We start from the raw sequence: 12,931 nt of genomic DNA on the forward strand, positions 1-12,931 counted from the left end.
CCTGCCTGAAACCCCCAGAGCATTGCCAGCCCACGTAACTGCAAGTGTCAGAAGAGAGCACCTTTCCCAAACACGCTGCTTCTTTACCTCTAGCTATTTATTCCACACTAGGAGCCTAAAGAAATGAAATCATCCTGCAAACTCCTCTCTAAGTCAGACTCCAAAGCTGCTTTGACCTTCATAACCTATATTTAGTACATCTGAATAATAATATATTTGGTACTCATTGAAGGTCGGACACTCTATATATGCAATATTGGGCTCACACCATGCTCTAGCTATTTTAACTATATTACATCTGCCTAGCTTTTATTGGGTTTTAATTAAATGAAATTAAATGAGCGTATATTTAGATTGAGATAGTATAAACTGACATTCATGCAGATATGCCAAGCTGGCTGTAAGATATGATCTTAATGGAGCAGAGACTTTGCAAACTATTACACTCTCCCATATAATGAGGTATCTATTTAAACACTCCTTTCTTTGAAAACTACTGGGCCTCAATGGTATAGTGCTGGAGAGCTCAGTGAGCACCCTGCAAAACGGACCAGAGACTGCCCAACCCATCATTACTCACACAGGGTGAGTGCAGTCAGGTAAGTGGGGACTCAGGCACTTCAAAGTGCAAGCCTTACTTTATATTGACTACAAATATAGTAAAAAGTCACAAATGCAAGCAGGGAATAAACCTCTGGCCCACGAGAAGCAGTAAACTTCTTGCTCCTCACCCATGCCAGGGTGATGCAGAGCCTTAAGTGAATCTTGGCATCCTATCACAGGGTCCCTGAAAACAAAAACTTCTCTCATATTTCAAATACCTTTGCATTGAACTGTGGAAACCTCCTTTACTACATTAGAGAGCTAATCAATTTCTTTTGTGAGTCTGAGGATGTGTCCTCCTCATTGATTTCTAAAAGGTTCCCTTGACACCTCCCTTGGTAATTACTGTGTCTTCAGCAAGCAGCCAGCTCCAGAGTTTGAATCCCAGGTGAAATATTCAATTGAGATGTTGCTCAAGAACAGCGAATAGGAAGCAAAACTTGGACACAGTGACAGGGTTTACTAGTTTGGTCTTAAACTTTCTATCTCACTAAATTTGTGAAGCAGCTGGCAGAAAGGCAGCCAAGTGCCTGCGAAAAGCAATCTGGAGAACATACAGCAAGTGCATCAGGAGGTGCCTTGCTGCTCATTTATGTAATTTCTGATGCTGATTTAGTCAGTTATGAAGTGAAACACATCCATGTACACTTTCCTATTGCTGCTTCCTAAAGCTTCTCAGAATAATTAACAAGTGTGATATTTTCTTTCAGCACAAACAGATCAAGATTAAACCATGTTGTGGGGGAAATAAGCTAAAGGTCACTGGGAAATTTCATAAACTATAAATGCATTAGTATAATTAGCGCTGACTGGAACATCAAGGTGGGATCAGGAGTGTCAGGCTGGGTTCTATTTTTGATGAAAGTGATGTCTCATTACCCACTCCCCCAAGTGCAAGCCTACTTCTTATCACCCAAGCATCATCAGATTTAAGCAGAAGGCTCCTGCTATGGGGAAATGTGTCAAGACGTTCACCTTCCTAGGAAGAAGGTAGTGTTGCCCTGGCAGCAGCACTCATAAAAAAAGGCTTTTTAGTGCCCAGAGATACATCATGGCCAGGCAAGCCAGTCTGGCTCTTATTTAAGCACTAGACCTTTCTATACCAAAGTTGTTGCAGCTCTGTTCCTTTCTGTACTTAGTGCAGGGTACTGTGGGCCTTTTTTCCCCAGGCTAAAGCTGCTGTGTAGTGCTGCTCTGCATTGTTAAATAGCCACTGCAATTCACACTGGGGAGCTGCACTTCATCAGTGAATAAAGCAACATTTTATTTTCTTTAATTCTCTAATAGGCCTTACAGTCCTGGGAGATTGAAGAGTACAGCAGAAAAACAGGAGTCCCTTGCTAAAAGGAGTTGCATTCTTAGCCACCCACAAGACCTAATCGCCTGTATTTCAAAAGCTAGTATCTGGCTTATCAAACAAAAAAAAAAATCAAAAAGAAATTGTATAGTTCAAAACTGTGTCCACCTTCCTTTGAAATCCACAGAATTGCTGCTGCTTGGATTTTTCTTTATTCTTCTGGTGTCACACAGCAAGAATGATAAAGATCTTAACAGAAAGCAGAGTATATATAAGGAGTGAAGCAGTACGTGACCACTGATTGTAAAATCTCAATCAGTATCTCACTGTCCTAATTTGCATGGTGTTCCTATTAAAATGATCTGAGACCTGTTGAGTTGGAAGTGAAATGTCTGAGCCTACCAAGGATTTGGGGCAATGTCAAGACGGTCTACCGAAGAAGGAATCCAGGTGATGTTCCAAAAGGCATGTCCACTCTAACGTCTCCTTTTAACAAGCCACGATATCCTGCCAGAGAGGATCAGCTCCAAAAACTGTTTTTATATTGTAAAAGAAACAAGCTCAAATCAAATTGGCATTTGGGTTTAGAATTGCATTTCAGAGAAAAAAAAAAAAAACCCAATGGCAGCAAGTAAAGAGAAATGGGAGGAAGAGTGAGGAGGTAAGGAAAGCTTACTTGCTTTGCTACCTTACCTGAGCGGAGCTGCTTGATTCGCCCATTGCTAGTTGCAGTGTCAACAGGCAGGAAGTCCTTGAACCAGGAGATTTCAGGATCAGGGTTACCACTGGCAGCACAGAGCATTGTGGCTGTGCGGGCCTTTTCCACCACTTTCAGCTGTGGGCCCATGTCAATGGTCGGAAAGCCAGCTGGGAGGTGGTCTTCTGCAAGAGGAAAAAAGACAAGGTTATAGCGAAATGTTCTGACGCAGCAATGGGATATGGTTGTAGTGACAGCAGTGCCATGGTACAGCATCTGTGCCTCTGCTGGAAAACAGCAGCCTCACTTCCCTACTGAGAAGGTTTTCCAAGCCCTTAAAGCACATTAAGCTCTATAATGAGCATTCATTACACCAATAGAAGCTTCCACTAAATTTAACTGCGTTTAAATCAATTGCCTTGGGAAACGTCCATAATTTTCATTGATACGTAAGCTCCATCTATTGTTAATAATTCAGTAAAAGCAGGTATTTGCCTTTTTGTGGGAGGACTGTGTAGAAGATAATAGACAAACATGAAGCCAAATAGTTCGAGGCATCTTGAAAATCAACAGCTAAACAATAAAACCCCTTAGAATGGTCCAGAGAGGCCCATTTTCTCTTTTTTTTGACTAGGAACATTCTGTCACACTGGTAGGATTGATTGCAAATCTCTTCCTCATGCCCCAAAATCTGATTCAGAAGGCTTTTAGAAACTAATGAATGTAAAGCTAATGAGCCACACTCTGCTCATGAGCCGCCTCACCAGACTGTGCTGTGGCAAGCTCCTGGTGCATTTTCTGGTTTGCAGAGAGCAACAGAGGTGTGTGAGAAATGGCCAGGGCACGCTCTGGCATGTCTTACTGAAATACTATAAAATGAAGCACCCCCCTTATTGATAAAACCATCCATACAGCAGGTACGAAAATCGTTGGGTTTGCTGCTGCAGAGCACGCTCAGGTAGGCTGGGTGGAATACATTAGGCAGCCTTCACTGATAAGCCAAGGCATGCTCCAACATCGTCATTCAATAGCAGCTGCAGAACAGACCTCATTTACTCATTCTGTGGCAAGATGTACTGTACTCTGCTAAGCCTGAACTGCAATCAAAAGGACATACTTTTCCAGAGAAAAAAGAACTTGAAGAACATTAAGAAGCTTTTAAAGTACCAGAAACTCAATTATTTTCAGTATGTTTCTTTTTTTTCCCTGTTTTAAGGGAACTTAAGCAAACCTCCTTCTTTGGTAAATCCAATTCTGTAAGGCTCCCAGCTCACTGCAGTGTTTAAACAAGCAAGACCTCAGCATCTCCCCAAGTCCCAGAGGAGCCTGAATTTGCTGCAATCTGATTTTTCCTCTATCAACACACATCTGGAAGCGTACCCTTCACTCCTGACTGGAAGGTACAAACACCTCAGGTGCTTCTGTCTATCTGTACTGCCATAACCTGCAGTGCAAACACAGTCTGTGGTGGCTAATCTTACATATTTCTCCCTCAGATCTCTGGAGAATTCCCAAGACCCTTGACTTGTTTGCAAATCAAGACTGTAGCACAAAGCAACATCTGCTGTAAACAAAACGATGCCCTGGAATATTATTTTTCTGTTTAGATGAGAGTGACTATGAAGCATCCAAGGTTTTCTAAAGGAAAAAAACGGTTTCTGATGCTTATTAAAAGCACAAACCATATTTTGTCTCCCAGGCTGGCCTCCCCAGAAACCTCTCTCATCATGAGCAAACATAAATGGATTTTTTTCTTTTTTTAAATGAAAGGTACCACAAAAACTAGTTCTTTTTTAATTTGCTCTCTATTGATTTTCAAAGACAAAAGGTACATACAACTTAACTGGAACGACACCAGAGCTAGCATCCAATAACGAGAAACAGAAGCACTCAATATTGAGCAATCACAATGCGTACTCATACATCGCTGAAAAGAAACAAAAGAAGGGTACACACAAGTACAGCATGGTATAGGCTGAAAAGCAATGGAAAATATATAGGAAAAGCCACAACAGTGACATTCTCTCAGATTGAGGCCAAGTTTGCCTAAAATGCAGCCCCTTGCTATTTACAGTATTAGAAGCAGATGTTTACACTGGGGAGTGCTGAAACCCTGAAGTGATCTAATCAAATCACCATGATTACCATTGACAATCTTTTCTGGTTTATTCAAGATTTCACAAAGAATGCACCGAACTAAGTATCACCCTGCTAACTTGGTCCAAAGTCTGTGTGGAGGCTTAGGACACAGCTAAAAGCAAACCTGAAACCAGCATTTGTGCAAGAAATCTCTTCCCCTCTGTAGTGATCCTTTGCCCACAGAAACAAGAATGATCAGAAAATCTTTCACAGTGACTGATGTGCAAGAACACAACCAGCCTGCTGCACTGGAGTGCTCAATCAAAATTAGCAGTTTGTGATGACCCACTGACCAGCAGAAATTACATGATGTAACCTTGACTTCACTGCATACGACAGAGATGCTGGTTACAAACACCCGGTGACAAAGCTACCTCTGCCATACCAGAAATCTTAGATCAAGCATTTTCTGGACTCCAAAGAGATGTACCACACTGCTCCTATACCATCTACTCTCCTTCATTACAGAGCCCAGATGAGAATACAGGGCTGAGGGACAGAGAGCACAGGTGACCACCGTGGGATGAACTTCAGCCCCAGATCCCGGATATGCAAGGTTCATGCTGCACATAGTCTCTTCCCTCTTTACTGCACACAAGCCCCAAAACTCTAGCAGCAAATGGCAGTAGCAGAAAAGCAGCGTATCCTGTGTAGTCAGAGCCACAACAGCTTCCTTGGGCTAGCACTGGTACCAGTACAGACCAGCTCTCATGTGTGCTTGGAAACTGAAACCTGCCAATCTGCTATGGCCACACCACCACCAAAACTCAAGCGAACAGCACTGACACATCTGCCTGCCTGCATCGACAACAACACACAGGCAGCAAGGACTTGTTTGATCCCTTGTCAATCAAATGTAGAGGCGATGCTGGTGTTTAAGAGCAGCACTGTGCTTCCAGGAAGCTGCAGCCCCAGATCAGATCACTGTGTGACAAGACACTAGGGAAATTTGACAGTCAGTCTCTGACGGCACCTCAGACACCCGAAGGCTGGGGTTCACCTGCTGTTACTTCTGGGGTAGATCCAGGGGACCTGCACTGGGCCAAGGTTACAGTGCCTAGGGCTCAAGCTCAAGGAGAGGATGAGCACTTTCTCCAGAGGTGGTCCAATGGCCTCAGGTACCTGTATCATCATGAGATGGCGACCTCAGCTATTCCATGTTTCCCCTGTACTGTGTACTCTTGGCAGCCTCCCCAAACCCTCCTTGGAGAAAAATGGCTGTAAAGAAGGGCTGAGCTGGTCACACTGCAGAGCGCAGCTCGGCACAAGCCCACACCTGCCCTGCCAGCAGTGCTCCTATAGAGATAACAGGGCTTCATTCCAGCCTGGTTTGGCGCTGCTGACTTCACTGGGACAGCGAGGGATGTCTCTGTTCAAACACTACAGGCGACGATAGGAGTTCAGAGCTGTTCTTGCCTTGCCTTCCCCTTCAGCAACAGTCTAATCTAGGTCTAATTATGAGGCTCAGTCATGCCTCGGCTCCTTTCAGCCCTTGCTAGCTGTACTAACTTGTCTGCACATGGTGCTCGTCACTAATAGCTATCCTCCTATTCATGCCAATATGTGGATACCCTTATTCTAGAAAATGAATTTGTCAGCACTTGGTTTTATTCAAGGATAGCTACTGTGCTTTTAATGCACATTAAAACAGGCTATGAATCTGCTTTCAAGTGCAGACGATCTAAACCAGTTTTTCCTTCTGGGTTTCGAATGCTTTCAGAAGGGGTGTACTTCAGGCAGGCATCTGGCTAGAGCAAGCAAAATCGAGGCACAAACAAGATCTTTTTAGGGTATTGCAAGCTCTAATTCCCTCCATGGACTGCAGCAGCAGAAGCAGAAATGACAGAGACAAAAACAGGAAGAGGAGAGAGAAGCAGAAGGAAAGGGAAACAGCAAGAGAGGTTAAAAAAAGAGTGGGTTTTGCAGTTACAAACTGAAACTTGGAAAATCCATGACCAGGCTGAGGTCTTGCAAGCAGCAGTCACCAAGGAGCTAGGAATGTCCCTCTGGCATCTAGCATGACAGCATGTGCAGAGGATCTCATGCTCACTTGACAGCTCCCTTTGCAAATCTCCTTTCTGAGGTGACAGAAATCTAACCCCCGTTCTCTCACAGCTCTTTTGTGCCACACATTTCCCGTCTCTAAGGGAAAAGCTAAGGTAAGAAACCTTTCCCACAGCCCCGAACTGGAGCTGAGACCTCCTTGAGAGCAGCTCTAATTACTTGGCTCATTCACCAGCTTCCTAGAAAACTACCTTTTCTTCAGGAGGCTGCCATGAGACACATATCCCTTGGGACATCCTTATTTTCTGCATCACTCCAAATATCAAGTGATGATAAGGGACACCAAGGCAATTACAATTTATGTCTTACGAGAAGCACGGATCAGCCCCAGCGTGGAACAGTATGTGGATAAGAGCTACTTACAGAAAAGGCCTGCAGAGGAGTCTGTGGTGAGCACAGCTGTTGATAGCTGAATCCTGCAGGATTACCCCCAAGATTTTGATCAAAACTTGTAATCTCACACAGAACAGAAAAGTTGGAGGGGTTGGGTAGCAGGTTCCTACTACTGCAAATCCCATATAATAGTCACTGGTCTTGCAGCCATGCAACTGTTTTAGGGATCATATCTTGACTTGGCATCCCTAAAACCTTCCCCTTACCACTGTGTACTTCCTCTGTGACAGTGTAGGAAATGGTATTTTAGAAATGATAGTGCCAATTGTAAACATGTTTATGGGAGTTATTTGTCATATTCTTCTTCCTACAAAAGCCAGGACTGCTTAGTATCATGAGTCCAATTGTTCAGACTGCTGAGGGAGAGAAAAAAAATACCCCAATATAATTTGGAAATAGCAAAAAGTAGCTTTTCTATACATTACAGCTACAGCTGTGAGGTTAAATCTCTTACAATCTATCAAAACTAGTGCCCCACTGGAAGGGATGTTCTTGACTCATTTCAAGTGAGATATTGGGCCTTACCCCCACACAGAGCTGGAAACTGCCTATCTGGGCCATTGGCTCCTACCAGCCTGCGTCAGCTGAGGAACTTCCAGCCCAGCATCAATTTCAGGGGCTTGGTAGGGATGATTAAAGCACAAAGCTCCTTTGTTTCGATTCTGCCAGCTATCTGAAGCCACTCAGGAGCATGCAGTGCTAGGGACAAGCCAGGAAATGGACTGAGGGCAGAGAGATCGCCAATAAATGTGTTTGACTGCAGTCAGCATCGCACAGGAGAAGGATACATGTATCAAAAGCTATTTCACACATTCCCTACCCATCCAGGGAGGCAGGCTGGGCTCTCACCCAGTTCAAGTCACCAGGGCTGAACCGATCCTGCTAAAAGGTAGCGGTTTGACGCAATACAACACAGGATGTAGCAGGGGTAACCCTTGTCTACTGACAGACTGGTATCTGACGGATCAATGGATTTACTTTACAGATTTTACAAGCTTCCAAATCTCCCTTTCAGACACTGTAACACATTAGCAAATGCAGAATTATCAGTGCAGGGACGACAGTCTGGGTAGCGGGCAATACTAACTAATGAAAGATGCAAACCAGTAAGATTGTAAGCACACCACAATCCAGGACATCTGTTTGCTGAACAAACAGCCCTAATTCCTCCAGCACAGGTTACACAGTGCGGCTATTCAATTACTGCAAGACAATCAAAAGCAGTCAAGCAATCCAGTGGCCCAGAAGAATGGCATCATTTTACATAAGGAAACCCTGATACTGCTCTGTTCTGGTTCAACTGAACCTGCACAAAGAGCATTTTATCAGCCATTTTGAGGCGATGCTCTCTTTCTGCATGCTTCTTCTTACAAAAGCCCATTAAAGAGGTGCACCAAAAATATCACCCAAATTCGTGGTCTCCAAAGGCTGCCCAGTGTCAGGAGCGGGGAGCGGCGGGAGGAGGAGTGCATTGTGCGTGCTAGCTGCTGGAGCCAAGTCTCATAGAGGCTAATGAATGCCCTGTCGACATTGGCACCGCCTTGTAATTGCCTAAGGAAAAGGTGGGGCAGTGAAACCAACCTGTTTCAAAGGCAGCAAAGTCTTAATTACTGGGTTAGTAAGTATAAAACAGTTTCAGGCAGGCAGAAAATACAAACAGTCATCTATTGATGACAAGGCTTTTAATGACAAATCTGCCGGGTTTGTATGACATCAACACCAACGTGACATGCTGAAGCAGCCCGTTGAAAACGGGGAGAAGGGCGCAGATGAATGGGTGGGTGTGGAAACCAGCTCCAGAAGGACTTCTCTGTGTCACGGTGTAACCACATGAATAACTGCACAAGAGCTTACAGTAAACAAAGTATTTGCTATCTCTTAGAAAGATCACAGCAGCAGTGAAACAGTTCACAAAAGAAAGAATCTGAGTCAGTTCAAAACAAAGAATGTACTGTAAGGAAAATTCAAGAAAATACGAGACTAGACATGGCAGAAGTGGATAAACTGTCAGGCAGATTCCCGCCCCAGGGGCTCACAGCGTGGGAGCTCATGGGACCTGCTAATTCTAGAGGTTATGAGTCCATAAAACACCCCACGGAGACAGTGCTACCTTTCAAGTGCTAGAAGGGCACTGCTAACATTGTCTGTTCATGGCTGGACAGCAATTATCTCTATTTACAACCTACCAATACCCTCCCAGTAGCACAGCTGCCATTCCCAAGCACCTGCTTATCTGCAAGGGGAGCAAGGATTGCTTTGCAGAGAGGCGGGTGCTCCCAAGAGCAAGACACGGCAGTGCCTCCCAACTTGCTCTGACACGGATTCAGCCTCTGCTCCTGCCAAGTCCCAGTGCTGCACATGTGCAGCGCTGAGGTAATGCACAGCCACTGCAGCAACAGGTCACCTCCCCAGGGCTGAGCACCCTGCACTTGCACTGGCACCCGGAACTCCCTCCCACCCAGCATGCAACCTTGGTTCTCCAGGCCTGAGGGGGCACTGAATCCCAATGGCATAAAACAAATAGCTTCTCTCAGCCCTTAGGGATGTGGTTAATATTCAAACAGTGCTCCTTCCAGCCTCATGATGCCTCTCAACCTGCTCCAAGGAACTGGCCAAAACAAAAGGTGGTGCCACAGATGCGGGGTCAACCCTCCATTAGGAAATACATCTTCCTTTCTTTTCAGGAGCACTGCAGCATAGAATCATAGAATAGTTAGGGTTGGAAAGGACCTCAAGATCATCCAGTTCCAACCCCCTTGCCATGGGCAGGGACACCTCACACTAAACCATCTCACCCAAGGCTTCGTCCAACCTGGCCTTGAGCACCGCCAGGGATGGAGCATTCACAACTTCCCTGGGCAACCCATTCCAGTGCCTCACCACCCTCACAGTAAAGAACTTCTTCCTTATATACAATCTAAACTTCCCCTGTTTAAGTTTTAACCCGTTACCCCTTGTCCTGGCACTACAGTCCCTAATGAAGAGTCCCTCCCCAGCATCCCTATAGGCCCCCTTCAGATACTGGAAGGCTGCTATGAGGTCTCCATGCAGCCTTCTCTTCTCCAGGCTTAACAACCCCAACTTCCTCAGCCTGTCTTCATACAGGAGGTGTTCATGTCCCCTGATCATCTTCATGGCCTCCTCTGGACTTGTTCCAGCAGTTCCATGTCCTTTTTATGTTGAGGACACCAGAACTGCACACAATACTCCAGGTGAGGTCTTACGAGAGCAGAGTAGAGGGGCAGGATCACCTCCTTTGACCTGCTTTTGATGCAGCCCAGGATACAGTTGGCTTTCTGGGCTGCGAGCGCACACTGAAGCCGGCTCACGTTCATTTTCTCATCGACCAACACCTCCAAGTCCTTCTCCGCAGGGCTGCTCTGAATCTCTTCTCTGCCCAACCTGTAGCTGTGCCTCGGATTGCTCCGACCCAGGTGTAGGACCTCGCACTTGGCATGGTTAAACTTCATCAGGTTGGCATCAGCCCATCTCACAAGCATGTTGAGGTCCCTCTGGATGGCATCCCTTCCCTCCAGCATATCAACTGAACTACACAGCTTGGTGTCATCGGCAAACTTGCTGAGGGCGCACTCAATCCCACTGTCCATGTCAGCAACAAAAATATTAAACAAGACCGGTCCCAACACCAATCCCTGAAGGACACCACTTGTTACTGGTCTCCAGCCGGCCACTGAGCCATTGACCACAACTCATTGTGTGCGGCCATCCAGCCAGTTCTTTATCCACCAAGTGGTCCATCCATCAAATTGATATCTCTCCAATTGAGAGACAAGGATGTTGTGTGGGACAGTGTCAAACGCTTTGCACAAGTCCAGGTAGATGACTTCAACTGCGCTACCCCTGTCCATCAGTTCTGTAGCCCCATCATAGAAGGCCACCAAATTGGTCAGGCAGGATTTCCCCTTAGTGAAGCCATGCTGGCTGTCACCAAGCACCTTGTTGTTTTTCATGTGCCTTAGCATGCCTTCCAGGAGAATGTGCTCCAAGATTTTGCCAGGCACAGAGGTGAGACTGACTGGTCTGTAATTCCCCGGGTCTTCCATTTTCCCCTTCTTGAAAATGGGGGTTATATTTCCCTTTTTCCAGTCGTCGGGAACTTCACCTGACTGCCATGATTTTTCAAACATGATGGCCAGTGGCTTAGCAACTTCATTCACCAGCTCCTTCAGGACCCGTGGATGGATTCCATCAGGTCCCACGGACTTGTGCATGTTCAGATTTTTAAGATGGTCTCGAACCAGATCCTCTCCTACAGTGGGCCCAAGGTCTTCATTCTCACAGCATGCCACTACCAAAGCCCTCCTGTATATCCTGTGTCTGGATATACCAGACATGAGCCATGCATCAGCCATAACTACCTCTAAGCTTCTCACACGGTAGCTAATTTGTTCTAGATTCAGGATGGGACACAGAAAAGAGAGACAGCTCCAGAAGCCCTGATGGAGGCAACAGTTGTCACTTTCTAGCATGGCCTTTCCCTAAGCACAGCCCAAAGGAAGGCATGAGAAAGGTCCGTTTGGAGGGAAAGTGCACTTTCACTACCCTGGCCCTGTAGTCCTTAGATCCATGGTATTAATACAAGATCTCCTCAGATGAGTAAGTCTAGCCATAGCTTCAGTGGTGAAAAGGCAATTCCTCTCTCTCCTATACAGATAACCTGTTCTTGATAGAGGACAACACAAAGATGATTCACAGCTGCTGAAGCTGACTCAGAGCACACCAGAAGAAAGCATACAAGTCACAAGCTTGGACAAATTAAAGGTTTGCACCTACAACCCACTGTTTCAGTTCTTAGTTTAGGGATCTTCCCAGGTAATAACAACCTCTGCTCAGTACGTGCTAGGTGAGGAGTCAGCCGTCAGCTAGGAGACCTCAACCCATCCTGGAAGAAAACAATTATTTGCACCTTATCAGATTAGATTGCAACAGTCTGAGACAGCAGTTATGAAATCCCTACTATCACAACATCCTTCAGTCACCCTGACTACCTCTTGCTGCTTTCCATTCTGGCTTCCTGGCAAGGACAGTCACATTTGCAGTTTTGGTCCTAAACTCAATTTTTTCCAAGAAGGTTCAATATATCTAAAAGAGCTAAAAAACTTCCCGAGAAGGAAGATTATAGCAGAAGTTTATCTGCTCAGGCTGAACAAGCTCTGAGCCATTGGACAGAGCCGCTCCAAGCTGATGACACAGCCCATGGAGTGGTGGGATCTGCGATGCAAAGACCCTTAAGAGGCAAGGATCACCCCTGACCTCCTGCTCCAGACCCAAGCCCACTATTCTGCCGTGAAAGTAGAGCACTGTTCACAGACAACCCAAAGGCACACCAAAACAAGCACTTTCCTGAGAGACCAGAGAAACTAGTTCTTCATGCTAATGAAATACTAAAAAGGCTCTGACAGTCATTTAAAAGTATAGCACAGCAGAAACCATAGCAAGAAATGTAAAAAATGTGGGTGAGGAAGAGCTTACACACAAGTAAACCAGATCATATCTGCGAGATCCCCTGCCTGAGCAAGAGTCCCTTTTTAACCCATTTGGTAAGGAAAAAAATAAAGAAAAATTCATCTTGTTTCCTCCCCCAAAATTACAGCTTAATTTCAAGTAGGTAAAAATAGTTTTGTGGGTCATACCCAACATCTGGTAAATAAGCCCAGGCTCTTTCAACAACTCTTTCTCACAGAAGAAAAAAATCATCGGCTGGAAGTGTGCATTGA

At 45.4% G+C, this 12,931-nt stretch overlaps 1 protein-coding gene across 5 annotated transcripts in view; it reads right to left on the reverse strand.

Annotated features, from left to right (window-relative positions):
- Nucleotides 1-12,931, reverse strand: part of PTPRF (protein tyrosine phosphatase receptor type F) — a 394,296-nt gene that overhangs the window by 105,542 nt on the left and 275,823 nt on the right. For all 5 annotated transcript variants that reach the window (XM_065673567.1, XM_065673566.1, XM_065673568.1 and 2 more), the window contains one exon: nucleotides 2,594-2,782. In XM_065673567.1, the coding sequence (XP_065529639.1) occupies nucleotides 2,594-2,782 (189 nt within the window). The remainder of the gene's footprint in view (nucleotides 1-2,593; nucleotides 2,783-12,931) is intronic.

Source organism: Lathamus discolor, chromosome 3 (assembly GCF_037157495.1).
Source record: "Lathamus discolor isolate bLatDis1 chromosome 3, bLatDis1.hap1, whole genome shotgun sequence".
NCBI classification, from domain to species: domain Eukaryota; kingdom Metazoa; phylum Chordata; class Aves; order Psittaciformes; family Psittacidae; genus Lathamus; species Lathamus discolor.